Below are 27,839 nucleotides of genomic sequence, written 5' to 3' on the forward strand. Positions count from 1 at the left end.
TAGTGGAATTAAAATAAATACCTTTAAGTATTTAAGCAAACCGAATATTAAACACGATAAGTATGTTAAGCTTGTAATTTTTTTAAAGTTGTAGAATGTCTTGACAATTTTAGCTAATGTGGTTACAAAAGTCTACTTACCCCTTAAATGTTACACCCAGAAAAAAACTGCAAGGTAAAATTAAACATTTAAATGTTTGAATGTAACATTGTTTTTCAGAATATAAATAAACTAAAACCATGTCAATGTAATTATTAAAATATTTATTTGGTTTATCCAACAGAAAAATTTTAGATTTCAATATCTTTTCATTTTAAATATACATTTTTCCATACCTAAAAATAAAATTGAAAGTGTAACGCAGTACCGAAAATATTTTTTTCAAAGTGAACCATTTTGGAGTTGCACCCTGTTTTTCTCTGGGTTTATGACATATATGTCTTTAATTAACTTACAAAGTCAAATGCTTAGGGGGGACAGTAAAGAAATGATTTGCTTAAATGTTATTTAAATGGTTTTTTAAATTACCATTTAACCCACAGAAAGTTTTTACTTTGAACTTAAGGGCCCACCCTCTTGTTTTAGTTATTTGCTTGATTTATGACTTGGCAGGGTTAACAGGCAAGGCAAAAAGAGCGCGTGCCTGGAAACTGTTTACCAGCAAAAGGCGGCATCCACAACTATTGCATAGATAGGCAATTTTCGTAATTGCTGCGATGCGGATGTGAATGCGAATCCGAATGCGAATCCGAATGAGTATGATGGAGAGGGGAACGTGGTCAGGAGCAGAGTGCGATGAACCAAAGATGATTTATAGCCCTGGGCGTCCTGCGCCGCTGCTTCAACGGACACACTGCATAAATATGCGATAAGCCCGACTATAAAAAGCGACTGACATTTCCGCACAGACGCACACACACACACACACTCGCAGATAGAAAACAGTTGGCATACTCTTGCATAATGTATGCAGGCGACTGCCGGACAAGTTGCGAACCGCAACAAGTGCACTCACCACGGCCAGAAGGATCAGACAGGTGCGGCTGGGTGTGCATTTAAGCGACATGTGTCGTCTTCACACTCAACTGCACTTCAAACGAGCCCTGCTCACGTACCCAGCACCTAAACTCTCCATCTAAGTTGGCTTTCACTACAGTAAAGCCAAGGTTCGGGTACCACCAGATAATATATAATATTATATAAGTTTTATTCACGTTATGTACCGTAGCATATTTTTTTACATATTTAAAGCACATAACCTTTACATGTTATAAATATTGATAAAGATTAATATAGAGCGTGATGTCCCTGAAATCTTTCAAGATTTTAATTTCTATTGGTTTGAAAAATGTAATTAAAGATTATTCGGTATCTCATAATAATGCTCATAGCTTAGACGCTTTTTTATTGGTAGGGTTTTTTCAATTTAGATTAACTGTATTGACATTAGTTTGGACTAAGATTGAAAAAGATTTTTGGGGACACACATGATGATGATCATCTTAGAAACGGCTTTATCATCTAAAATTATCCAATTTAAATTATTGGAAAATTTAATTATAAAAGTAAAACTTTGTTATGATTTTTCAAAAGTTCGAACTAGAAAAGTCCGACTTAAAAAAGTTCGCCTGTAGTTGCCTTGAACACTAGTGGGCTGGCATAAACTTCCGCATTAAGTCGACTTTGAACTTGAAAACGTTAGTTACACGGCTAAAAGCGCATGCTGGCATTTGAAGGTTATTACGGGCGGAACTTTATGTACGCACCAACAACGAAGGGCTTTTCCCCACCCAGAAAAAACCCTGGCTGTTGCGTAATAAGGCCTCTTTACTCGTCTTTTCCTCAGCGAAACTAAAAGGGAGTCCCTTTTGTAGTTCGCCTTCTATTTCTGCAGATTTTCACCCAAAGGCTAAAACGTCTGCTTCATGCTGAAACGAAATCAAATATGGCTAAAGAAAAAGGGCTGGTGCAAGTTGCTGCTAATGAAAAATGATAGGTGGAAAATGTGAAGTTTCAAAGGAAAAGAACAAAATGGAAGTACAATCACTCAAAAAGCAGAAGCTTGTCAATGTCAGAAATCCTTGAGCTTAAGTCTTAGTAAGGTTTAAGTTTCGCAACTTATTAACTCCTTGCTTCAAAAACATAATTCCTACTTTACGTTCTGTCCATAATAATTCAAGTTCTGTTAACAGATTTCCACTTTATCTATAATCATATCAGTAAGTTGGACAATCCTCCCTTTGACGTACAGTGCGATACTGGGACCTAGAAAATAAGCTTCATGGGCATTAAACATGCAACATTCTCGCTGTGGGTTTTATGTCGCCACAACGTATTCCACACATGCAGGCCACCTACACACAATTGGGGTAAAATATTTATCAATAAAAGAGTATATTTGGATTATGGAATAATATAATAATATAACAATTCACAAAACGAATGAAATAAGTAAATGAACAAATTAAACAGTCTTTAATCATTAAACCAGTTTTTGAATATATTTATTTACCCAAAACACAGCTTTTAAATTGTATAACAATGACTACGTACTTTTGCTAGGCATTTAATCTAGATCTGTAATTATTGATGTATAAAAATGTCAATGGCTTTGATATAAATTTATGATAAAAATGTCTATTAAAAGACTTTTACTTAGTTATTCTTTGAAAAACTATGAAATTAATTTTCTTAAACCATGAAACTATAATTAAATAAAGGGAAGATCATTTGATTAAAAAGATTTATATGGTTATTTTAAACTAAATCATAAATACGCTTAGCCGAATAAAACAAAAATTGAAAGCAATTAAATTTATTAGAAATACTGATACTAACTACCATGTTGACCGCAGTTGTAGCCACTCACTTGTAACTAAATGCGATGACATTCTACCAGGCGGCATTGCTCATGGGATTTTCTCTCTTTGCCCTTATTTTTATGCGTTTTAAATTTATTTTGCTGCCGCTGTCGCAACACTGGGGCAATGGGGGAGGGGAAAAATGGCGGAGGCGAAAGGCGAAAGACGAAAGGAGCCATTGGCAATGGCGCCTGTCGCACGCACGCAAAACTTCCGGCATTCACAGACGCACACATGAACTTGTGTGCGTGTGCGAAAGTGCGTTCATGTGAGCGTGTGTGTGGCAGGCCTGGGGCAAAAAAAGAAATAAAGGAAAATAAAGAAAACAACGCGTGGCTTGCCAGTCTTCATATTTGTTTATCGTGCCAAGTGATTCCGTGTAATTGCAGAAATTGCGTTAAATTATTTAACAAGCGGGCGCAGCAGCAGCATTTCAAATTCATTTACACTTTACGCACAATGCGAAGTGGAAATTGTATTCAATAAATTTCGCAGGCAAAAATACCGCAGACCCACAGGATATTGTTTTGCACCAAACACGAGGGGCAACAAAAAAGGCAGCCGCAGAAATGAAATTCGCCTTTTATTAGTATTAGTTGGCCTGTGTACGAAAATTTATTGTCTAATTGAATTTTTATTGCAGAATGCAGACACCAGAAGGCAATCGGATGCGAAATTTACTTCAAGGATATGAAAATAGCACATCAAATGGGCCATAATACACGACAGCAAACGGAAGAGCTTAAATAAACCAAAAAGAGTACAAAACAGCCGTAGCAACAAAGCCAAGTCGGCAACAATCAACAGCACAAAAGCAACAGCCCAACACTGCCACAGAGAAATCTAAAAAAAAAAGCACAAATAAGAGGAAGTCGGAAAGAAAAGTGAAAGCCAAAAGTGAAAGCCGAAAGCCGAAATTGTAAACGCTCCATGTAAACACTTGAAAGCTCGTTAGGATAATACATCCTGCCCGGCACCAAGCACACGCTGGCACAAAAAAACGTAGGGGAGAAAGTAGGGAAAGTGTCACCATGCGCCGTCCCGCGTGTCTGAGTGGCCGCCAGCTGAAACAACAGGCCCACCTCAAATACCCACCCACTCACTCAGACACACACATGCGCCAGCAGGCCATTGCCATTGCCATCGCCATCGCCATTGCCGTTGCATAGTCGCACTTCCGTTTCCGTCTACTCCTCATTTCCGCTGCGGCTGCAATTAAGCGGAGCGAAGCATCCCGAAAAACACACCGTATACCCACAAAATGGCGCACGAGACCAGCTTTAATGGTGGGTACACATTGCACATGGGTCATTTAGTCCACATTTTATAGTGGTTAAGTGTGTGTCTTCTTTATTTATGTGTATTTAAAAATTACATGCTACCTTAAATTAGCAATGCTTTTGTTTTCAAAGGTAAAAAGATCAAATAATTAAATGATTACGCCAGATATATTTCAAAATCTCTTTCTAAAATAAAAAGGCAATTCTCTACTTTTGAATGCGTTTTGTATCGAATAATGTATTCATGAAAATTGTGTTGTATCTTTTTTGTGATTGCCATAGCATATGGTGCTTTGTAAAACTGATATATCGACTTGGTCTTATAAATTTAAAACGAATTTTCTTTGCACTGAATGTGTAGTTATTTGTTTAGCTAGTCACGTTTTAAATAAAATCTGACTTTGCTTAGTTTTTTTTTCACTGTGAAATCATTGTTTTCAATTATGTACATCTGTATTTCTTCTCTCACTTAGATGCGCTCGACTACATTTACATAGCGAATAGCGTGAACGACAGGGCCTTTCTGATAGCCGAGCCACATCCCGAACAGCAGGGCGCCGATGGTCAGGAGCAGGAGCAGGACGAGGAGAAGTTTGAGGACATGGCGGTCACGGAGGTTGCGGGGCTGGAGGATGCGAATAACAACAACAGCAAGCGCTACTACAGCTCCGGGAAGAGACGCGCTGACCTTGTGAGCTCCCTGGCGCTGAAACCACCGCCCACCGATGCGAGCACCACCACCGGCTCACCCTTGGCCACCGCCGCCTTGGCCGCAGCAGCCGCCAGTGCCTCGGTTGCGGCAGCGGCTGCCAGGATCACGGCCAAGGCGGCACACAGGGCGCTGACGACCAAGCACGACCCAGGATCCTCGCCGGCGCCCTCGCCAGCGCTTCAACTGATCGATATGGACAATAACTACACCAATGTGGCCGTCGGCTTGGGCGCGATGCTGCTGAACGACACACTCCTCCTCGACGGCAACGACTCGAGTTTGTTCGGGGAGATGATGTCGAACCGGAGTGGCCAGCTGGATCTGACCAACGCGAGTGCGGGCCTCAATCTGACCACGAGCAAAGTGGCTGAGGACGACTTCACGCAGCTGCTGCGAATGGCCGTTACTTCGGTGCTGCTCGGACTGATGATACTGGTCACCATAATTGGTGAGTACCCACTGAAGGCGAGAGTTGCACTCAAAAAATTAATGCGACAATTAAAAATTTTAAAAATAACAGGCTCGTTATTACCTCAATGAAGAAAAGCAACACAAATTTTCATATTTCTAATTAAAATTATTATTATAATAATTGCTAAGGAATTCTTGAAGAATGTGTCCCTGACCGAATTTAAAAACAAAGTCTTTAAACAACATTTTTATACTTTAAAATATTAAAGCCATAAATTTCAATATTATTCGTACTTCAATTTAAAAACAAAATCTTAAAACAAAATTTTCACACTTAAAAATATACTAAATCAAAAATTTTGAATATTTTTCGTATTTGTTTGAATTTGAAAACCAAAAATGATCTTAAATTATTGTTAAGTAAAACTTAATGAATAAGTGGTTCAAAAACAAATAAACAAATTCTTAAACTTCTTTACAATAAAAGCGTTTGCTTTAAATGATTTGTTTGAGTGTGAGCCGAAGCCCAAACATAGACATAATTATTTCAGCCCCTATCCCAGCCAAGCCCCCCGAAACAAATTCCTCGAATGCCAGTCTCAGGCACGCGCCTACTGCCTGCCTGGAAATCCGTGGGGAATATGGCAAACAATTCAATAAGAAGGCAGCAGAGGGACTCGAGGGGCCTCGGCTTCAGTTGTAGATAATAAAATACGCGTAACTGATATTTATGATACTGGCAGGGCATTTTATATTATTTATTATTGTTGTTATTATGGCTCAGATGCTGAAGCAGCAACATCGGCTCAGTCTCAGTTATTAATAAGGCAGCTCAATGACGAGGAACGAAAAGCGGAATGGAAAGGGAGCGTTCGCATTGGGAACGAGAACCAGAACCAGAACAGAAACAGTGCCGCCTTTGTTGTTGGCTACATTCATTACACGCATTTAGCCATAAATCCGATGGCAAACAAACCGGCATCCATCTAGGCAGGGACATGCCGCATTAAAATTGACAGTCAATCAATCAATCACAGTTCCCCGCCCACATCAATCCAATTGCTGCGCAAAACTTAATGTTCACGTTGTAAAATCCGAAACAAAATGCATTAAAATCAGGCTGTAACAAATGAAAATGAGGCGAGGAAGCAAAATAAGAAGAGCAGCCAGCTGAAATTGATTTCATTAATTTAAGTAGATTTCATTTCATTTCATTACATTTCATTTAAAACGGGCAGCACAAAAGTCAAGAGGCAAATAAAAATAACGAGCGCTGAAAAGTATGCTACGATTCTTAGCGTCACTCCCAAAGGATCCGAGCTGAATTGAGCCCTGAGCCCTGAGCCCGAAGCCAATCACATGTCTCGCTTCCTCTCACTTGTTTTCATTTTGATTTCCTACTAATTTGTGTTTATTTAGTTTTTCCTCTTCCGCCGGCCTTTCCTTCCGTGCCATTCCGCCCTTTAGTTTTCTTTTTTGCCTCGCTTTTGAACTTCTGCACTTTTTGTCGCCTGCCAAGAGGGACGGCAGCACCATTTAGCATTTAAAAAGAAAATGCTAATGAGTTTCCATGCTAATTTTAGCTAGATTGCTTCACGCTTTTGGTCACTCTGCAGCACACAAAAAAAAGTACCCGGGACAAGCTGTCGAGCGAGGGGATGCCTTAAAATGTACGACTTTAATTGTTATAATTTTTGACCTACTTATTATTCGTATCTAAAATGACACGGTTGAGACTTTAAGAATAGAATTTAAAAATGATGTGTATATAGTAAATAGTAAAAAGTTTAGAATTATAAATAAGTAGTCTTATTATTTCGTACTTAATTAAGATGCACTTGTCTAAAATGTTTTAACGTTTTTTTTTAGTATAAAAGTTTTCAATATGTAAATTTAAAAGTAGTTAGAGATCCGTTACTGTGTTTAAACAAATTTTAGTAAATATGTCCCCAACAGGCAGCCTAAAAGAGATTTGTCGCCATCTGGCGGTGGGAGAGCGCTAACGTTTTGACCATGATAGACCTTAATTTTATACCTTCTGAAATAATTAATCGATTTAGAAAATTTTCGACATAGTAAAGATATTTAATTAATATATATAGACTTAAGCGGCGAAAGCGAAATTCTTTTCAACGAACACAACCCTTTTAGTTAGCGAGTAATGGGTACATTAATTAATTTCAAATGAAATATAATTTTCCTTGCGTGTACTTGTTTTAGTAATGGTTATGGTAAAGTTTTCAAGATTTATTATTTATGTTCTTTTAACATTTGCTAGTAAGACTTTACAAGCACACACCTTTAGGGAATGCAATGGCTTGAGCGACCCCCGTGGAGAAGACACTGCATGGAACTCAAAAACGCAAACAGCTGGCAGGCATGAGGCTTGTCTAGTTGCCTTCACTTTGACACTCAAGTATCTAATTGCATGTGCCTGGTGTTTGTGTGTGACTGCGTGCCTGTGTGTCCCCGGGCAGAATTTGTGTGTGTGTGTGTGTGTGCGAGCCCTCCTGCCGTCGACTGTCGGCGGATTCAATGCCACAAATTGCATGTCTCGCACCTGTAGTGGCTGGCTTTCTTTTTGCAGCCTCAAGTGCGCCACAAGTAGTCGGTGACAGTGGCGGAAAAGTGGGACGGAGGTGGTAAAAAAGTCGGGGAAAGTCAAGAAAAATAAGCGCACCGGCAGACATCAAAGGTGGTGTCCTCTCCCGAGTCCCTTGGGCAGCCCCTCACGTCAATTTCACACCCTTCGCCCTGAGCTTTTGGCAAAGTTTACGACGTCGCGATTAGCTCATGTCGTTTATTTTGGCTTTTGTGAACTTTGTCTTTGTCTGCTCAAGTTAGCTCAAGTGCAACTGAAATTGCAACAGTGCAATGGTGGGAGACAAGCTTAATAAGATTCCCATTTCGTTGGTGTCCTGGCTCTCGAGCTTTCAAAGAAGTTTGCCAATCCCCGGAAACTTTATCTGTTCCGTTGCGGTTCTTGGTTTCGTTTCAGTCATCAGCTGCAGCTCGAATTGAATCGAAAACTTTTTGTCGCAAGTCAATTTTCGCAATTAGGCTGCTAAAAGTCCTGTACATAAAAACTCAACCCAAAAACCACACCCGAATTGTGCTCTTCATTTGATTGAGTTTTCGCTTCGATCCTTGCAGGCAATGTCTTTGTCATCGCGGCCATTATCCTGGAGCGGAATCTGCAAAACGTGGCCAATTATCTGGTAGCTTCTTTGGCCGTGGCCGATCTCTTCGTGGCTTGTCTAGTGATGCCCCTTGGAGCCGTATATGAGGTGAGTAAAAGGGTGTAAACAAAGATTCAAATTTTTTCAAATTTTTAATTAAACATAAGCACACATTACAGAAAAAATGATTATTAGAGTACAGGGCGGTGTGCCACAGAAATCACTTCTTAAAGTTTTCCAAAAGTATCCAATAACAAAATTAAAGTCATTTTACGAAGTAACTTCAACGGACTTTTATATCTTAAATATGTTGTAGGTTTTTATACCCTTACAGAGGGTATTATAATTTCAGTCAGAAGTTTGCAACGCAGTGAAGGAGACGTTTCCGACCCTATAAAGTATATATATTCTTGATCAGCATCACTAGTAGAGTCGATCTAGCCATGTCCGTCTGTCCGTCCGTCTGTCCGTCTGTCCGTCCGTCTGTCCGTCCGTCTGTCCGTCCGTTTATATGCAAACTAGTCTCTCAGTTTTAAAGCTATCTGCATGAAACTTTCCCAAAAGTTGTCTTTCTATTGCAGGTAGTATATAAGTCGGATCGAGCCGGATCGGACGACTATAGCATATAGCTCCCATAGGAACAATCAGAAAAAATAAATAAAAAAAATTATAACTTTGGTGTTTTTTAATTTTTTTTTTAGTTCTTCGAGATATAGTAATGGTTAAATATTTCAGAATTACGGTTTAAATTTCATCTAAATCGGACGACTATAGCTTATAGCTCCCATAGGAACAATCGGAAAAATAAATAAAAAAAATTATAACTTTGGTGTTTTTTAATTTTTTTTTTAGTTCTTCGAGATATAGTAATGGTTAAATATTTCAGAATTACGGTTTAAATTTCATCTAAATCGGACGACTATAGCTTATAGCTCCCATAGGAACAATCGGAAAAATAAATAAAAAAAATTAAAACTTTGGTGATTTTTAACTTTTTTTTTAGTTCTTCGAGATATAGTAATGGTTAAATATTTCAGAATTACGGTTTTAATTTCATCAAAATCGGACGACTATAGCATATAGCTCCCATAGGAACAATCGGAAAAATAAATGAAAAAAAATTATAACTTTTCTGTTTTTTAATTTTTGGTTGAGTTCTTCGACATATAGCAATGTTTAATTATTTCAGAATTATGGTATAAATTTTATCAAAATCGGACGTCTATAGCATATAGCTCCCATAGAAATAATAAAAATATATAAAATAACTATCTAATAATTGAGCTGCAAATCATCATAGTTTCAATGTTTTTTTTTAGCACATACTCAAGTAAATCATAATTTAAATGTTTTCAAAAGTATTTAATTAATGCAATAGCTGGAAGGGTATATGAACTTCGGCTTGCCGAAGTTTGCTTTCCTTCTTGTTTTTATTACACACACTTTTATAAATAGTTTTCAAAAGCTTATGATTTATGTGGCTCCCCCTTTAACATTTAGTTTTAAAATTTGTTTAGATTTTTAATTTATTTTAATTTTTGGTGTATGATTAAAGTTTCGAACTTCCGATAAATATTTGGTGCAAAAAATCACTTTTGTAGAGATGATGTCTTTTATTTTAAATTACTTATGACGATATTTGTTGATCAGTAGTTCGATAGCAAATACCAATGTGCTGACAAACATTCCGCCCATGTAAAGCCATATGAAAACCAAAAAATAATCTACCGAAAGCGGTCTAAAATGATTTTTCACATCCGAGGGCAGCTTAAATAAGCTGTTAAGTTCACGGTACTTTTTGAAGCCCATCTGATCCCATTTCTGAAGGAGACCAGACTCAAAAACGGTACTGAAATATGATAAGTACAAGAACCTTAGCGGCGACTTTGGAGAAATGGGTATTCGTATGGCACGGACCCTGGAGCAGAGTTCTTTCCCAGCGATCTGAAAGGGTTCTGTCTTTATATGCTGCTGGTATAGCCGTAATGCTTTCCAGTTGTGCGTTTTCACCACATAGGCGAAGTTGTGATTTAAGCCGGTCATGTAGCGAAACTTTGTCCGCATATCCACAACAGTTACAAGATCTGCCAACGAACTGGGCAAAATGTTGTCCTTAAAAACCTGCAGGATTGTTGGATCGGCCGTCAGAATCTTCAGACCACTAGCTCGCATCGTTTCAACGTTCGTGATCTGAGGCTCCCACATACCCGTTGTAAAAGCGGTAGACATCACTGATACAGTTGCACCCACCAAGAGTCCGAGGAAAAAAAATGAGAATACTTCCACTAACTTATCCGCCAAGGGCAATCGATCTAATTGACCACCGGGCAGCGGAATAGCTAGATGAAAACGAAAGCTGCTGAAGATCGGGTCCAGAAGCGATCTTCTGCGGTGGGCGAAATACTTGATAAAGAACACACCCAGAATTGAAAGAGAAATGATTGGGTATGTACGGATGTTAACATTCTTGTCAATATATCTGTACGGGGCCAACAGCCGATGATTCGGGACTACCACGCAAATCTGGGAGTCCGTCACCATGGGGCTAAACGATTTAAGGCTGTCGTTGTCCACCATATTGGCCACCACATCGACGCTTTGGTTGCCTGGCAGCTGAATGACCTCGTATTGAGAGGTTTGCTGTCCCGAAACCGGAAGAATGTAAAAAGTGGCATTTAGGTAGCGTATGAACTCCACGATCATCAGGCCAATGCAGCCGGACAAACTAATATTTCCACCGCCAGTCACAGCCGCTTGATCCGATGAGTTGTACTGCAAGGATGTTAAATTAGTTTTGAGTGACAAAAATGAGTTAATAAGCTCAATAGCATACCCAAAACACAGATGGTGGATCATTCACTACTTGAACGGAAAACTTGTAGCTATTCTTTCGCATGACGGACAAAAACGGTTCACCCACATCGAGCCTAACTATGTTTATGTTTCTCAAATAGAAATACGACCACTGTTCGATATTGGTGTTGTTGCGAACAATGAGCACTGTTGTAATTATCGTCAGCTCCCAGCACCAGGCGAATAACGCGCGAATAGAGTCCATTCCAAAGCGTTTTTTTCTCATTCCGCGGTGAAGTGTAGAGAAAGACGAAGAACACCTCGGTATTTTGAAGCGCCTTGTCCTTGACGGCGGCCAGTGAGGGATCATCCAGGCCAGTGAAAATAACAATTACCACATAATTATCACTCGGGTAGCGTTGATTAAGCACTCCAAGTTCGAATCGAACACTATAGAGCGGTAGAGAAATGGTGTCCATGGCACGCTGCTCAAGCGAAGGCCTTAGCTCGACGTTTCCCGTAAATGTAATAGCTCGGTCGAGTCCATATATTGTCTGCAATTTTTGAAGTATTTTAAACAAGACACTGATTTCTCTGTCCAGATTGGCCTCCATTTCTCCGACTGGAATCTGCAGATAACTGCTGGCCAAGAGACCAAAGAGGATAAAGTTCCGCATGTAGAAACGACTCCCCATGGCTGCTTTTTCTGACTTTGACCCCATCGCTCGACAGTTGACCCTTTATAAAGCCTTGCTGGCAGCCCTTGTTTGCTTTGTTATTAGAGGCCATTACATTTTACACTCCACACTTTGGTAGCATCAAATTTAATAAGCCATCAACTTTTATTGTCTATTTGACTAACCAGCTTTATGGCCACCCCCCCTCTTTTCCTGCTCACAGATTAGCCAGGGCTGGATACTCGGACCGGAATTGTGCGATATCTGGACCTCGTGCGATGTGCTCTGCTGCACAGCCTCGATTTTGCATTTGGTGGCCATTGCCGTGGATCGGTAAGTAATTACTTAGAGTCCCTTCCTCACTCCGAGCTCGTGATAAATTGCCCCAGAAGTCAGCTTGTAAGTGGCGTGTAAGACAAGCCGTAAGCTGGGGGGCCCCTCCCCAAATATAGATGTATTTATACTTGCAGGGATATGTGTGAAAATGTGGTGGCAGCGTGTGTTTGAGTTAAGCGAATCAATCAATCAAGTTTTTAACATGTCAAATCTCTTTCCAAATCCAGTAATGCACGAGAGAAAATAAACCTAAAACAGGCACATAGCTTGTAGGAAATGTGTACATGTGATTTTCATACGCAAGACGACTGACGAATGTCCTGTGATCAGATCACAAAGTTATTTGCTGTTAAAGGATGAACTGAACTCGTGCACTGTTATTTAAAAACACTTGAGTTTTCTCTGCAGTTTATTGTTCGCATTTCCTTTTCTCTCCCACTCAACTGTCATCAGATGGCTATATCAATTTATAAAAATAAATATATTCCCTGCCACGGAATTTGGCAACCATACATACATGGGCACATGGCTGGCTGCATGCCATCAATCAATTTGCAGCAAACATTTCAATCAATCGATTAAAAAACAGAACGCAAAACGGCAAACAACAAAGGGCGCCCATGGGGGGCGTGGTCGGGCGGAAACAGTGAAAAACGAATTGCATTATTCACTCGGAAAAAGCTGGAGGTGGCACTGCGAACTCGTTGTCGATCCAAATGTCAGTTTTATTGTCAAGCATCCAATGCCAGCTAATTTTCGTGCACTTGCCACCAATGACAATGGCAGTGGTAAAATGTTTTTCAGAGCAACGGAAAATGAGGGAAAAAGCTGGCGTGGAAATATAGTTGTCCTGGCTGGCAGTTTTATGGCCACTTAGCTGCAAGATTGGTGCAATTTTCCAATCGGCCCGCACGGCGTATACGTAATGCAGTTTGAATGGCTGCGACCCATGACACTTTTGCCTGTTGTGTGTTTAATGAACACTCAAATGCGACGACCAGGACCCAGCCATGCCACGCCCTTTCGCCCATGGGCATTGTAATTTCCAAAATGCTTGCTGCACTTGACCGGGCAATTTCATTTTATTAGGAACTGGGCTCCGAGCTTCCAGCTGCCGGTGAACAATTCCCGCATGGGCCGAAATTATATGGTCGCATTAATTGGCTAAGCTGCAGGTCGATGCGGGCCAATTATTTGACGGTTTCAATTAGAGCCACCGACCGCCAACCGAGCCATAAATAATGCAAATCGCTTTCTTTTCCACTGCAACGTGGCGTATACACAACAAGCGGGGGCAGCTCATTTAAAAAGCACCGGCTACATGAAAAAAAAATGTGCTTACAATATTTTTTTTTATTTTTTTGTATTATACTATCTTTATAATAATAATAATATAAATGAATTTTATACTAAATTTTATAAAATTGTATGTTCACATAAAGGGATACAACATAAAACGTTGTATATTCAAAAATTAAAAATAAATTAAAATATATTTTTGTATTTACAGCTCAAAAAAATTGTGTATTTACCAAAATGGAATATTATATAATTAATATATTGAATGCTTCCATAATAGCAATTTTCTAAAATTGTTCTGTGTACTAATGAAATGATTATAATTGCTATTTGTGTTTGTGACTAGTTAATGCATTCAAATTCGCGAAAATGGCTGCACCACATCTGTGAAATACGTTTTGCATTCAAATTTAATTGAACTCTCATAAAATGTGCATTTGAAAACTACCCTTTTGAGCGGAGCTTGGTTTGAGGTCAGGTATGGAAGAAATACCGCCAAAAATTCCTGTTGATGCCCTGTGAGGTGGCTGTCAATTGGCAAATTGAAGCGCTGGCTCCGCAAATTGCCTGTCAATAAACAAAGCCAAGTGATGCTTAGATTTCGAATGCATATCAATCAGCCGAAGCCCCGGCCTTAACATTTCGACACAACAGACCCGCCCTATCTTTGGCACCTCGCAAACGCCACTCGCCTGTCAGCTGGACACCGAAATGAAATGAAAGCCCAAGTCCTACTCCACATTATGCTCGTATTCTTTGGCTGTGGAGTGGGCAATGGACCACTTTCAATTCTGCTGGCAAGTATGCAAATGACGAGGCATGACAGCAGCGATGATGATTTGCCCGAGTGCCACATCATCGTCAAGATAAAGGCTCCCGGCTCAGGTCCAGACTTTCGGCTGAAGTTGAGTCGCATCCGGAGTTGGGGAAACAATTACCCGGAGAGGACTTAGGGGCACATTTTATTTGTTAGTTGTCACTAGATATTTAAAATGGAAAGTCTTTGTTTTATCACCAAGTGAAATGAAAATTAATGTGCTTTTAAGCAAGCAGCAGGACGAAACGAGATGCGAGCAGTGCATTAATAAATTAAGTTTGTCAAATGGCCCCCGACTCTAGGAGCCCAAACAGGATGATAAATAGTTACCGACATTCGACTACAATAATATTTGCAAGTATCTGCCGTTAGGGCAGCCGAATCGTTGACAATGCGAGACAGGGCCAGTGGGAAGATGGTAAACATTTTCCGAGTTCATTTTCCATGTCAGTAATTTTTAAGCAATTAAGACAAAGTGCCAACAGTATTTACAGAATCTGGAGATTGCAGGGGTTAGCAAAGGGAGAGAGGCAAATAAAACAAAGGACACGAATACGAAAACGAGCGAGTGAACTGAGCAGCAATGCCTGAGAATTTCTCTCTTACTATTTGCCAGCACAATAAGGTCTATACACAGAAAAAGAAATGGATATTTGTGGAAAGGATAATGGAGGTTAAAGAAAAAAATATATAGTTTAAAAATGAGTAACGTTTTAAAAAGTTTATCCTTAGCTTTCATAGCACACGATAATGTGCCCATGTTCTCATATAAAATATCAGTGTAACCATGCTACAAATGATTTGGGACATTTAGTTTCTTTATTTTTTTAAAGGCCGATCCTTATCAATGACAAAATTAACTTAGACACTTAAGCTTTTGACAGAAAAGGTTCATGGAGGATAATCGTAGAAAAATGTAAAGTTATTTTCTTTTAGTATATATTTAACAAACTTGATAAAAATAACTTAACTCTGCAAATACTATGTTAGTTTCAAATTAAAATGCATTGATTCAATTGAAAACAAAAAAAACGAAGATCTCATCCTGTTCCTTTTTTTCTTAGTGTAATAAAAGGAACCGAAAACTGGGTGGCCGCACCAAGAAATGGCGCCTGGACATTAATCTTCATGGCACTGACCCAACGTTTTGGGCCGATTCTGTCGAATTCTGTTGGCCGCCGGAATATATGCACATACAGAGCAGGCCCTCATACACACACACTCATACACTCGAGCTCGATGTGCATAAATTTCATGGTCTGCATGCTGCTGACGTCATTATTAGTGGCAGCACACGAAACCAACAACAGCGGCAACGGCCGCACCGAATGATAAATGCCTCGCGGCTTTGCGTTCCACGATGGTCGAACCATTTACATGCCAAGTTTTCGCCAGGCCCCAGCCCCTCCATCTTTTACCACACTTGCAGCCAGATCATGGGTCTATCCTGATTGCTGACTGCTAACCACATTGACCAACAGTTTGTCGGCCATGTTGCTGCCATCCTCACATTGCTCGTTCTGTTGTTGCTGCTGCTGATGCTGCTGCTCATACATATATGACATATTCAATTAAATTTCAATTAAGTTTACACAGTTTTTCGTAAATATTTTACAATTTAGCACTTAAAATGTAATTGCGTGTTCATTTTCGTTGCCATCGTCGATGCTCTGGACTCCGAGTTGCACTTCTCGTAGTTAACGCTAATGTTGCTGTTGTTGCTGCCACTCCAACCGCAACTACAATACAACAATATGGACAACAACTGCGACCACTACGTCCCATGTGCTGTGTGCCATGTGTAATTGTAATTGCTGTTGTCACACGATTATTTTTTTGTTCGGCTTGCTTCAAAGCCAAGTACTGAATGAAAAAAATACGACAACGGAAACGGTATCACAATATACAAAAAAAAACCGATTTGCCATTTAAAGCCGGTTGAAACATTATTAAACTTTAAAGTTATTTTATTTTTATTCCTACTATAAGTTTTAAAAATTGTAATATTTAATTAATTGAGTGATTCAGTTCCAGTATTACTCCTAATCGCTTTTAAACATTTTAATTTACCTTCATTCATGTGGAATTTTTCTAGCTAATATTTTGATTCACTTAACGCAAATGAGAAAACTTGCGCCGCCACTCTGCACGGTCGGCTAAGTGCAAATGCACATTGTACTTATTTTACATAATTTTCATGCTGTCGCGTTGCGTTTTAGGAAAAGGCTGCTGCTCACCGCCGACCCCTTAACCCCTGACCCCTGACCCCTAAGCCCTTTACCCTTGCAACCGCATTACCACAACTTTCATGTGCGGTGCGAAGAGAAGGGGCAACTTTTGTAATTGCACAAATGTTGGAACAATTTTTGGCACAGCGGCGGACAAGCTCAGCTGGCAGTTTAGGGATTGGCCGAATAAAAGCATAACCTTAATTAAATTGGCAGTTAAACAAACGCATTTAACAGTATAATTAGTTTTCCTGGCCCACAGAGAATGATTTTGGGAAAATGACTACGCTTCATTTGCCTTACACATTTGATGTGTGTAATGTGTAATGTATGTGTGTGTCTCTTTTCAAATGTTTAATGAGAGAAGCAAACAGACGACGAAGACAGGGCCAATAACAACACTAACGGCAAAAGCCGAGGCAAACAAACGGAAAAGCAACCGAGCAATAAAACCGGATATGTTACTAAGACATTTAGGTTATCTTCTAATGCCTTCAACACTAAATATAAACCTACACCTCCACCGAGAAAAAATGTATGACAAGATTAAAATCTAATATTTCCGGAATTCGACATACTTGTTTCATAACAAGTAAAGTAATCCAGTGTATATAATAATAATAAAAAGTAATGCGAACAATATTTTATGAATTATTAATAATGCTTTGGATATAACACAAAATATCATTAACATTCTTGACTTTAAAGTACAAAAATTCTTTAGTGTTATTATAGTAGTTATAGTAGTTAAGATCTCTATATTGGGATATTATTAACTTATAGTTTTATTTTATTAAACTAATAATAACTTCATTTAAAAGCCGGAGAAAAAAAAACAAATATAAATAAAAAAATTTTAATATAAAGAAATGAAAAAATAATTATTAATTTTTATTAACAAAAATAAAAATTAAATTAACAAAAAGTTTTTTGTTTTTTGGTTTAAGTGTCATAGTTACTTATTTTTATTTCAATAACATAAATGCTTATATACTTGTATTGTTATAGTACTATATGTACAAATATAAATATTTTGTTTGATTCCTCTAATTAAATGTAATTGTTGAAAGTTTAAAGAACATTATGTTTAAATACGTTTTTTTATATGTATTTACAAAACTTATTTATCCACCATTTAAATAACATAACTTCTTTAATTTGGTATTCAAAAAATGTTTTCTGTGTAGACGTATTGCAACAAAGTAATAGTTACAGCGACATTTGCAATGAGGTGTTTGTGACATTTAAGGCTGGGATTTTCCCCCACTCTACTTTCTCATTGTGTCTCCCTATCACTTTCTCTGATGAACTCACAAACAGAGTCAAGTTCATAAAACAAACAAACAAACTGAAATGGCTTTAAGTGTGCCTCAAATGTGAGCGTGGTTGCATGTGTGTATGTGGCAGTCTGTCTGTGTGTAAATTAGGGGCTTATTCAATCTCGATTATAAGGGCTTGACATTACTCTAATGATTTATGCATTTGAGTGGAAACATCACAAAATGTCTCAATCAATATTTCCCAGCAAGTGCGTGTGTACGCGTCGAAGTTCAGCTTGTGAAGCCCGATGGAAACTGATTGCATGCTTTTTGGGGCTACTCAAATATCAACAGATTATTTGCCAAAGAAGGACGAAATGAATTCCCAACTGCTATATAACGTTTCCTCAATTTAATTGATTCTGCATCCGCATTGGGGAACTTTTCAAATGAAATGTCAAAGCAATTAGAAGACAAGCTGCAGGAGACCGCAGAGTGTGTGTTTTCCACGGATTTTATGAATATTTCCATTTAAACTGGCAAACCACGAAACCCAAATGGAGTGGGCCAAAGAGAAAGAAGCAAAACCAGAACAACCGCAGCCAAGATGAATTACAATTCTATAACTGTCACTGTGCGGCTAACCCCAAAGTGCGTAATTTCAATTTGGCCAAGTTCTTTCGTTTCTCCGTTTTTGTTTGTTCCGGCGCATAAATCAAAATAATGGCTGCCCTGGGATGATTAATCAGTGCGAAGACTAAATTGAATTTCGAATAAATCAAATCAAATAAAGGAAACTGCAAAGGCAAGGGAAGGAGAAGCTGTAGGGCGTGACCAAAGATAAATTAAAATTTTCCAGCCAAATTAAAAGGCCAACCGCAGAACAAATGCATTAGTAAACTAACAGAAAGCCTTTTTATTTCACTTGCCAGTTGCATTGAAAGTTTGTGGTTTTTATTAAGCCATAAGTAACTGTGTGCGCTAGCGTTTGTATTTATTTTTGAGCTTAGCCCAGTTTGCCGTGCTAGCCATGTGATTAATGGTCGGTTTTTTGGAGCTCCTCCCGCACAAAACTTGCCCGGAATCGAGGGAAAACTTTGTCGAAACCACAAGGACTAAGCCGGAACCTTAACTTAGCGTGGCCAAAGCGAAACTCGAAGGCAAATAGGCCAGTGAGCAGGCCAACAAGCCAGCCAGTCAGCCAACTGGTTAATTCATTGTTGCCCCTTGAACACGAAATTCCATTGAATGCCAATGCCACCCGCTGATCCCCGAAGAAAACATGGAAAACCACTTTGTCAAGACTTTTGTCTTTGGTTTGAGCCCTGGGAAATCGTTTTCTAATTAAGGATAACATTTTCCTGAGACATCGGTGGGCTGCGCTACTTTGTTGCACCAGCAACATTCAGCGTGCAACAGGCAAATTGCTGCATAATTATGCAAACCGGATTCAGGCGACGTCCGAGTAACGTCGACAATTAGGCTTATTAAATATAATTAAGTGGAAGCTCCGCAAAGCCTCTAACCTGCGTCCTGAGAGCCTAATGACCCAAAGCTAATATGCAAATCGTTAAAAAATTGTAAAAACCCAGTAATTGATTTAATTCAACTTAATCGACGAAAGCAATTACCTTAGTTTTAAAGTGGTTTAAATGTTTTTCGTGAATATTAACTATTTTAGACTGCTCGCATCATTGTCAAATATGCGAAAAGTTACACAAACTTTTTTTTTCAAAAATATAAAGAAAACAAATGTGCCTTAATAAATAAGGGTAACATGGTATAAATATTAGGAATCCATTACATAAACGTAAAGTCCACTTATGGCCTAAAGTAAAGTACAAAATTAATCAAAAAGTAGAGAATATTTCGAGAAAATTTGAATTCAAGTTAATGCTTTTTGGCTACATTAATTCATTAAAGTAAATTATTTTATTTTACATTTTAATCTCTCTAAAAAACGTGCAAGCGACTAAATTAGTCTATCATAATTCTGCGTGTTAGAACATCTTTGCAGAAGACAGATTAAAAAAAAAACATGCTTTTCTTGGCTGCTATCATTTGCAGAGTAAAAACAGTAATTTTTAATGAAATACTAGTGAATAGATGGTCCCATATAATCAATATTCAGAAAATTCGATTCTTATACTATCCACAGGTTTCATATGGGAAAATATTTTGAACACTCTGTTTTAACACAATGTTACCTTGAACTAAAATCTATAAAGTGAAAGGTCTCCTATAAATATTTGGTTATATAAAAACCTCAAGTTCTTAGATATACAGAGTTAAGCAGGAAGTATTTTCTTAACTGGTGAAATGATTCCCATGGTATTTTGTATTGTAGACCTTAATAAAAGCAAGCCGAAAGCAGAGATTCAGACACGCATAAGGACTCGCAGGAAGCGCAGCAGGGCAGCCAGACAGTAATCAGTGCACTTGGATGCACCCTAGAAGCGCAAGGAGCCTAAGGATTCGCGGGCAGGCAGGAGGCAGGATTCCTTTTCGAGGAGCAGCCAGCAGACTCTGCCTGTCCTTTGTTTCTTTTTGTAATTTACATAAGTTTTTCATGTGCCCCTCGCCTTTTGTCTTCGTGTGTGTGTGCGAGTCGTAAATTACAATTGCTGGGCTCCCTTCGGGGCACGCATAGGTTACGCACGCAACTGAGACACACACACACACACAGCTGAGTTCAAAATACTAGCACATAATTCAGTTAATGTTCAAAGTTGTGTTAAGTATAATCTAAGCTTACATAAATCTAAGTTTTGCTTGCCAAACTCGAGATTGGTTATAAAATTCCTAAAACACAAAACTTAGGAGGGTGTAAAAAACTAATATATTTAAAAATTAGAACTTTAAAAGGAATAATAGGTAATAATAAAGAAATTAGGACAAATTTTGTCTTTTTGAATTTCTCTTAAATAATGATTTGCTTCTTAAAGATGTTATTGAAAGTAACACTTTTCTTGACCGCAACTATACACTTACTTGGTTGAAGAAAGGGTCCTGTAATCAAGAAAAGACGCATCCTGCACCAGCTGTGCGGCAACTAGAAAACTTTTGCCATGGCCCAGCAGAATGTTTTATAGATAATTCCTGTTGCGTTTATTAAAAGAATAAACCAAAACTTGCCGTTGTTCTACTCGTACTGTATGGGAAATTAACCGAACCGAGAGAAAGCCGGAAACGGAAAGAGATATAAAAGTGTATAAAATATATATATATTTCAATAATAATTTCAGCCCGAAGGAGGCGCAACAAGCACTTTGGCCTGCAATATTAAATTGTGTCGGCCAAAAAGAGCACTCGAGTAGCAGAATGCGGTAATGCCGGTCAGCTATCCTCCTTGGAACTTGGCCACGTAAGCACGTTTTAAATTGAATTTCGCTGTGGGCCAGCATAACAGACGCACTGAAAACCGGGGACACGAGAAATATGCCAACGTAACGAGGCCCAGTGGCAGTAATCCTTATGAAAAACAATGCAATGTGAAAAAGGGAAAAAATGGGAAAATAAAAGCATTTCTGCATAGGAAAATTAGAGCAGTAAAGACACTTGACACCTCCAGTGCTCATATTAAATACATTTTAAACACAACAATTTATTTCAACATCAATCAGATTCCGCTTCAGTTAAGTTTTTTTTTTTGGTAAATAAAAAAATAATTTATGTAATTTGACAGCCAGGGACCTTGATTAAATAGCAATCACTCGACAATTTACCTCATTTCCATGTTAAATGCATATAATGCCAACAGTAATGCACTATTTACGCATGAATCAACTGTTAGTACACACAATTATAAAACATAATGGGTAAATTTAAAAGCAGTATTTTAGTTGTTACAGAAAAATATTACATATATATTTTCACTTTAAATGTGTTTTGTTTTTGAAGTTAAAAACAAGTTTCAAAGACCTTTCTAAAAAGACTTGAAAAAGAATCTTTAAAAAATGGCCAAAGGCTTAAAAGAAGTCGAATCTAAGTAATATGTAGACTAAAAAATATTATTTTTCACCATTTACTTAAAAATTTAAAAATTTTTAGTGTGTGTTTTTTTGCAATGAAAAACGGTGGTCTTTAAGACTTTAATTGCGATTCAGCTGCCTGGAGAAGGAAAACAATATTCGGAGGTGGAAATGGGATCCCTATCTATTGTTATACTGCAGCCATTGTTAAATGGAAAGAGAGCAAGTAGTTTTACAAAAATTTAATCATGCCACAGATGCCGCGGGGTTTAGAACAAAACAAAACTATTACCAGCACATGTGAGCCCATCAACCCAACAGTTTTTCTGTTGTTCACAGCACAAAAACTCGACGACCAAAAAGGGGCCTCCGCAGGTGAATAAAATCAACTTTTTGTTTATGCTTTTGTTTTTTATTCTCGCTCTACGCTGAGCTGATTTCGAATGTAATGCAATCGATTAGCTGGGGGTAGAGACACACCGCAAATACAAGCAAAAACTCCATTTATATATGCAGAAAAAATAAAGCCATAAAGCATAAAACGCAAACAGCAGGCGACAGGCATCAAATATGCATTGAAATAGGAATTGCAAAAACCCCATGAATCAGTCCGATGCGTGGATAAATATTGACTGTCGCCACTTGACAATTTATAAAATTTCAATTAATTATGGACAGCTTAAAACGCCAGTCACGTGCGCAGCCTTTTGTTCGAAATGGATTTGTATTAATGAGTTTGTGGCCTGTTGGCCAAATAATTTTCATGGCGCTCTACGGGGATTTTTTAATGGATGGTGATTTTAGAAAAGCGTAGTAGTGACATGAATAAAAATCCAGTTTCGGAATCAACTTTTAATACCTGTTTATTTTCAAAGTTATTTACAAATTTTAAAAATATTTACTTGCCGGAAACTTTATTATTTTATGGTAAAATAACATATTTTACTAAAAAACGGCAAAACATTTTGGGAACATTATTAACACAATCGGCTTTGTCGCTTTGTGGCTTTCTAAACTTCTTAAAAACACATTAAATTTACCAAGAAAAGCGCATTAAAATTTTTTAAAACTTTGAGCGAAAAATAAGGGGTGAAATCCTAATGTCGACTATTATTAGTTATAAACATAAATAAATAGTAAATGAACAAAATAGGTAGGCTAGAAAAAATAAAGCAAAAGACATAATAAATATTATTCACCTAAAAATCCTCCCCATGACCTTATTTTCATTTTCAATTTCCCCGCTTTAGGCAGCCATAAGAGTAATGACTTTCTTGTGTGCTAGTCGCGCAATTTTTAAATGCATTAAAAAGTGTTACACTCGAGTGCCGCACATTTATCACACACTCCGGCCCAAAAAACTCACTTAGACGTAGACAGGGCATAATGGAAAAATCGCATTTAAATTGTTTGGCTCACAAATAAATTGTTATAATTCATCACTCAACTTAACTTGGCGACGAACGTCGTCAGATACTCTCTCAAATTGATTGACTTCAATTCAATTGAACTCTAACGGCAGCCGGAGCCGGCGGGCCTATTTCATTCTATAACAAATTATTATCCGTTGCTCGCATGATTTATATAAATCGCGTCACGGCAATACTTTGACAAAAGCATGACAGACACTTTATTAGGTTTCGCTATAAATTTGCATGGATTTTTCATTGCGAATGCATGGCACATAAAATCTGTTCATAAGCCTGTCTGAGCAAAATAAAAAAGGGAAATAATTACATACATATACATTCACGCGGCGGACTGACAGTGAAATCACCAAATTCCATTAATTTTAAGCAGTCAATCAAAATTGCCAACTTGAAGTCGATTATATTATGCTAATGAATTCAGGAAGGAGGCTGCTGTCGACCAGCTGTTGGCCACCGAAGTTGTCCTAGACAGAGGACAAGCCGGAATGTATTGGTAGTAGCCCAGAAGTCAGTTTCAGCCCAGACATAAGTCATCGGCCATCAGCACTCATCATCATTCATTATTATTTATTATTTGCGCAGCTCACATGGCGTATGCGTGATGCGCGAGGAGTCAGCAGCAAAGTGTAATATGAATAAAGCGATCGGCTTATGTTCAGCTTCAATAAAAATACAATTTAATGCAGATTTAGTTGGCCGGATTCCCGCAAATAAGTGAATCTTAATTACTTTTACGCAGCACTACGAACAAATATTTATGAAGCTGTCGTTTAAGTGCCCAATTGTAGGCAAATTAAATTATGCTCTATGGCCGAGAGGGCACTTTACATCGGTTTACCCTTGCCACACATATAGATCCCATCTACGGCTCATTTCGAGTGCTTAGTCAACTCATTTAATTGTTGATTTCAACTTACATGAGCGCACACACGAACGGAGGGACTTTCTCTGCCTTCACGACAAGGCAAAATAATATTTGTGTATGCAAATTGCATTTAATTAATACATAAACATGTGCTTGCCGTAGCTGATGACGACGTTGATGTTGTTTTTGGCTACTCTTAAAGCTCTGCGGTTAAAGCGCGGTATTAGAAAATTAAGGGAACTCGAGCCGACTCTTGTAAGCATGTGAGAAATTTGAAACTTGCGGTTTCCTGGCGTTGATTCCCACAAGCCGCAACGCAAATGAGAAGAGGCATCTTTTTAGCTTCAGGTAGGGCCTCCCGAACATTCTTCTATACGCAACATGTGCAAAATGAGGCACAATTATTATTGTCTGAAAAAAATAAAAACAAGAAAGGAAGCAAACTTCGGCAAGCCGAAGTTCATATACCCTTGCAGCTATTGCAACTATTAAATATATTATATGCTATATGCTATAGTCGGCCGATTTTGATGAAATTTACGTAATTCTGAAATATTTAACTATTACGTAAATGTCGAAGAACTACTACCTGCAATAGAAAGACATCTTTTGGGAAAGTTTCATGCAGATAGCTTTAAAACTGAGAGACTAATTTTCGTAGAAACGGACGGACAGACGGACATGGCTAGATCAACTCTCCTAGTGATGCTGACCAAGAATATATATACTTTATAGGGTCGGAAAAGTCTCCTTCAAAACTGAAACGAATTACAACGCACTCTACACAATTTTCCTAAATCTTTTTAAAATATAAGAAACTATTTTAAATAAATAAACGAATTTGTTTTTTTTTAATTTTTCTACTGATTTTTAAGTAAATTGTAAATAATACAGTAAAACCCAAAAAAAAGTTATTTGTATTACATTATATTTTTTTTATACGTAGTTTTTTTCTATTTCTTAACGAGCACGGAATCTAACTTCGGCAAGCCAAAGTATTAATACTCTTGCACATTTTGCCAAAACAGCTTATATAACGCGCGAACTATACTAAAAATTATAAAATTTTAAGCGATTTTTCCTATTGTTCTTTGGGAGCTATAGAATATAGACTACCGATTGCGTACACATGTTTTAGGACGACTGTGAAACTTTCGGATCGCTAGCATTTAAAGTGAGCTCGCAAACTGGTATTGAAACAGACAGACAAACGGACATGGCTATATCGACTCCCCTATCGTGACTAAGAGTATATATACTTTATGGGGTCTGAAACATCTCCTTCACTGCGCTACAAACTGCTGGGTATAAGCTTAGACTAAAAACTTGTTTCTTTATATTAAAAGTATGTTAATAGTTAAGTTTGTTTGCAGAAGGAATAGTTTTTGATTTGTTTCTGTGTAAATGAATATTCCCTCCCATTATCCACGGGTATTAGCAATTTAAAGGCAACATCATCCGCAGAAGGAACACATTATACTCAACGCTTTCCGAATAGTTCAACATATACTACAGTCGTTTTTTATGTGTACAGACCACGTAACGTTTTAAAAACTCGTTTAGGAATGTTTTTCAACCCATACCAAATGGGAAACTAACTTACAGGCAATAAGAGAATGATTCAAACGAATGGGAAATGCCCTCACCACAGACAAGCAGGCACACTAAAAATAGCCAGAACTAACTTCAATTTAAGCCAAGAAAGCTGGGACTAACCGGGCTAAAAGTAAAACCAAACATGTGAGGATGTGAGCTGAATTTTTGGTATCGTTAATCGGCAATCCCTAAAGATGCTTTTAACCATTCAGTTTGAAAAGTTCTGTATCTGCAACAGCATCAATGAGTAGACTAACCTCATTTTTTCAAGCTACGAAAAATGGAAATTTAAAAAATTCCTCACACACATACACACACACTTTGTTCGTACACCCACACGCAGATATACATACATAAAACATGTTTTGGCCCGCTCGGCAAATAGAACGACCAACAAAAAAGGTGGTTACAAAACGCTACGGAAAACTGTGAGACGGAAACTGAATATCGAACACGTTTCTTTACTTTGTCGCCCTGCCATATGGAGCTGTGAAATAGTGTTTGTGCGCCAGTATCTACATTATAGACTTGATGTGCTTGGCAGCGCCTAGATTTATGCTGCATTTTATTTAAATGTTTGTGGATGCGGATAATACAGTAACTAATCGAGCATTTTTAAGTGGCGACAATTGTAAACAATTGTAAACAATTTGCAGAGTGTGTTTAACAGACAAAGTATCTTTCTATATGGAACTAATAATTACTGCTTATATTACGTTTTTTTTCATTTAATCATTCAATTAATTTTTAGTTAGCCTATTTACTATCGGATAATTCTGCCACCAGTAACAATCTAATTGGTGTTCCCATTAAAATAACTTTACAAATTTTCAAACGAATTTTAGAGTTGTGCCTACAAGCATAAACTTTGGTTTTTAATTTTCATTACACAAAAAATTAGTGCTAATGAAAACATTTTTCATTAATTCGGACCTTTGGGAATAAGGTTGTCCATTTGTGAAATTTTTGGTCAGTAGTTCTAAAAATACCTTGAAGTCTAAATGTAAGACTCGACATTAAGTGTTTTTAAGTAAATTATAAAACCCACAAGGAGATTTCTAAAATTAAATATATGTATGTTCCTAACTTTTTGCAGCTATTGGGCGGTGACCAACATTGACTACATTCATTCGAGAACCAGCAATCGGGTTTTTATGATGATATTCTGCGTTTGGACGGCGGCAGTGATTGTCTCTCTGGCGCCACAGTTTGGTTGGAAGGATCCGGACTACCTGCAGCGCATCGAACAGCAGAAGTGCATGGTATCGCAGGATGTGTCCTATCAGGTGAGCAAGTGAAAGCCCCCTTTGTTCGACCCGTTTACTCTACTCACATCCTTGTGCTTCTCAGGTATTTGCCACCTGTTGCACATTTTACGTGCCGCTACTGGTCATCCTGGCACTCTACTGGAAAATCTATCAGACGGCCCGCAAACGCATCCATCGTCGACGACCACGACCCGTCGATGCGGCGGTCAATAATAATCAGGTATAGTTCAAAACTCACATTCACTAAACGTAATCAATTGACTGCCCAAATTGAGCAGAACTGAAGCCCTTTTTGCCCTTTTAACTTCTTCAGAAGGACGTTTTCATTAGTTAGCTTTGAGAATAAGGGAATTTAAACTATTGCATTTGAAATACTGAAAACTATTAATTGTGGAGAGTGCTGAGCTTAGCATTAAAAATAGAGTTTTCAAAACGTTTAAGCAATTTCTGAGTTTCTTAAACTATGCAAAACGTTATTAAAAATGTCTAAGCCAAATATAAAAAATACATAAATTTTAAAGCAGTTCAATAGCAGCAGTCTCTATAATATGGACCGCATGTATCGACCATCAAGTCCAAACCACAGCCTGGCCAATGCAATTACGCCCTCGATCGAAGCAAACCGCGCCCATTTAGGCCACCATTTCAACCGAGCCACAAGATTCAGTCAAAAGGCCAAGCCGCAGGCAACGTTCTGAAATTTCTATGCACACGACTTCGGGGTCTGAGCTTATGAAATTATACTGGCCAATTTAAATATGCATAGCCCACTATGCCGAACCCAAAGGGAATGGGGCTGTAATTAGGCAGTATCATCCTTAGTGATGAAATATGCATTGCATAGGCATCTTTTTGGT

General features: G+C 38.1%; 2 protein-coding genes across 2 annotated transcripts in view; one reads left to right on the forward strand and one right to left on the reverse strand.

Moving 5' to 3' along the window:
* Window positions 1-27,839, forward strand: part of LOC128256760 (5-hydroxytryptamine receptor 2A) — a 68,104-nt gene that overhangs the window by 22,623 nt on the left and 17,642 nt on the right. Inside the window, exons 2-7 of the mRNA XM_052987354.1 lie at window positions 3,505-4,147; window positions 4,615-5,301; window positions 8,418-8,551; window positions 12,137-12,246; window positions 26,811-27,000; window positions 27,065-27,202. Of these exons, the coding sequence (XP_052843314.1) occupies window positions 4,123-4,147; window positions 4,615-5,301; window positions 8,418-8,551; window positions 12,137-12,246; window positions 26,811-27,000; window positions 27,065-27,202 (1,284 nt within the window). The 5' untranslated portion in view covers window positions 3,505-4,122. The remainder of the gene's footprint in view (window positions 1-3,504; window positions 4,148-4,614; window positions 5,302-8,417; window positions 8,552-12,136; window positions 12,247-26,810; window positions 27,001-27,064; window positions 27,203-27,839) is intronic.
* Window positions 10,067-12,035, reverse strand: LOC128256661 (uncharacterized). The gene is made up of 3 exons (XM_052987159.1): window positions 11,515-12,035; window positions 11,277-11,462; window positions 10,067-11,215 (listed from the first exon to the last, which is right to left on the reverse strand). The coding sequence occupies exons 1-3, from the start codon at window positions 11,956-11,958 to the stop codon at window positions 10,067-10,069; spliced, it is 1,779 nt and encodes a 592-aa protein (XP_052843119.1). The 5' UTR covers window positions 11,959-12,035.

The sequence above is a fragment of the Drosophila gunungcola genome, assembly GCF_025200985.1.
Source record: "Drosophila gunungcola strain Sukarami chromosome 2R unlocalized genomic scaffold, Dgunungcola_SK_2 000027F, whole genome shotgun sequence".
Classification (NCBI taxonomy): Eukaryota; Metazoa; Arthropoda; class Insecta; order Diptera; family Drosophilidae; genus Drosophila; species Drosophila gunungcola.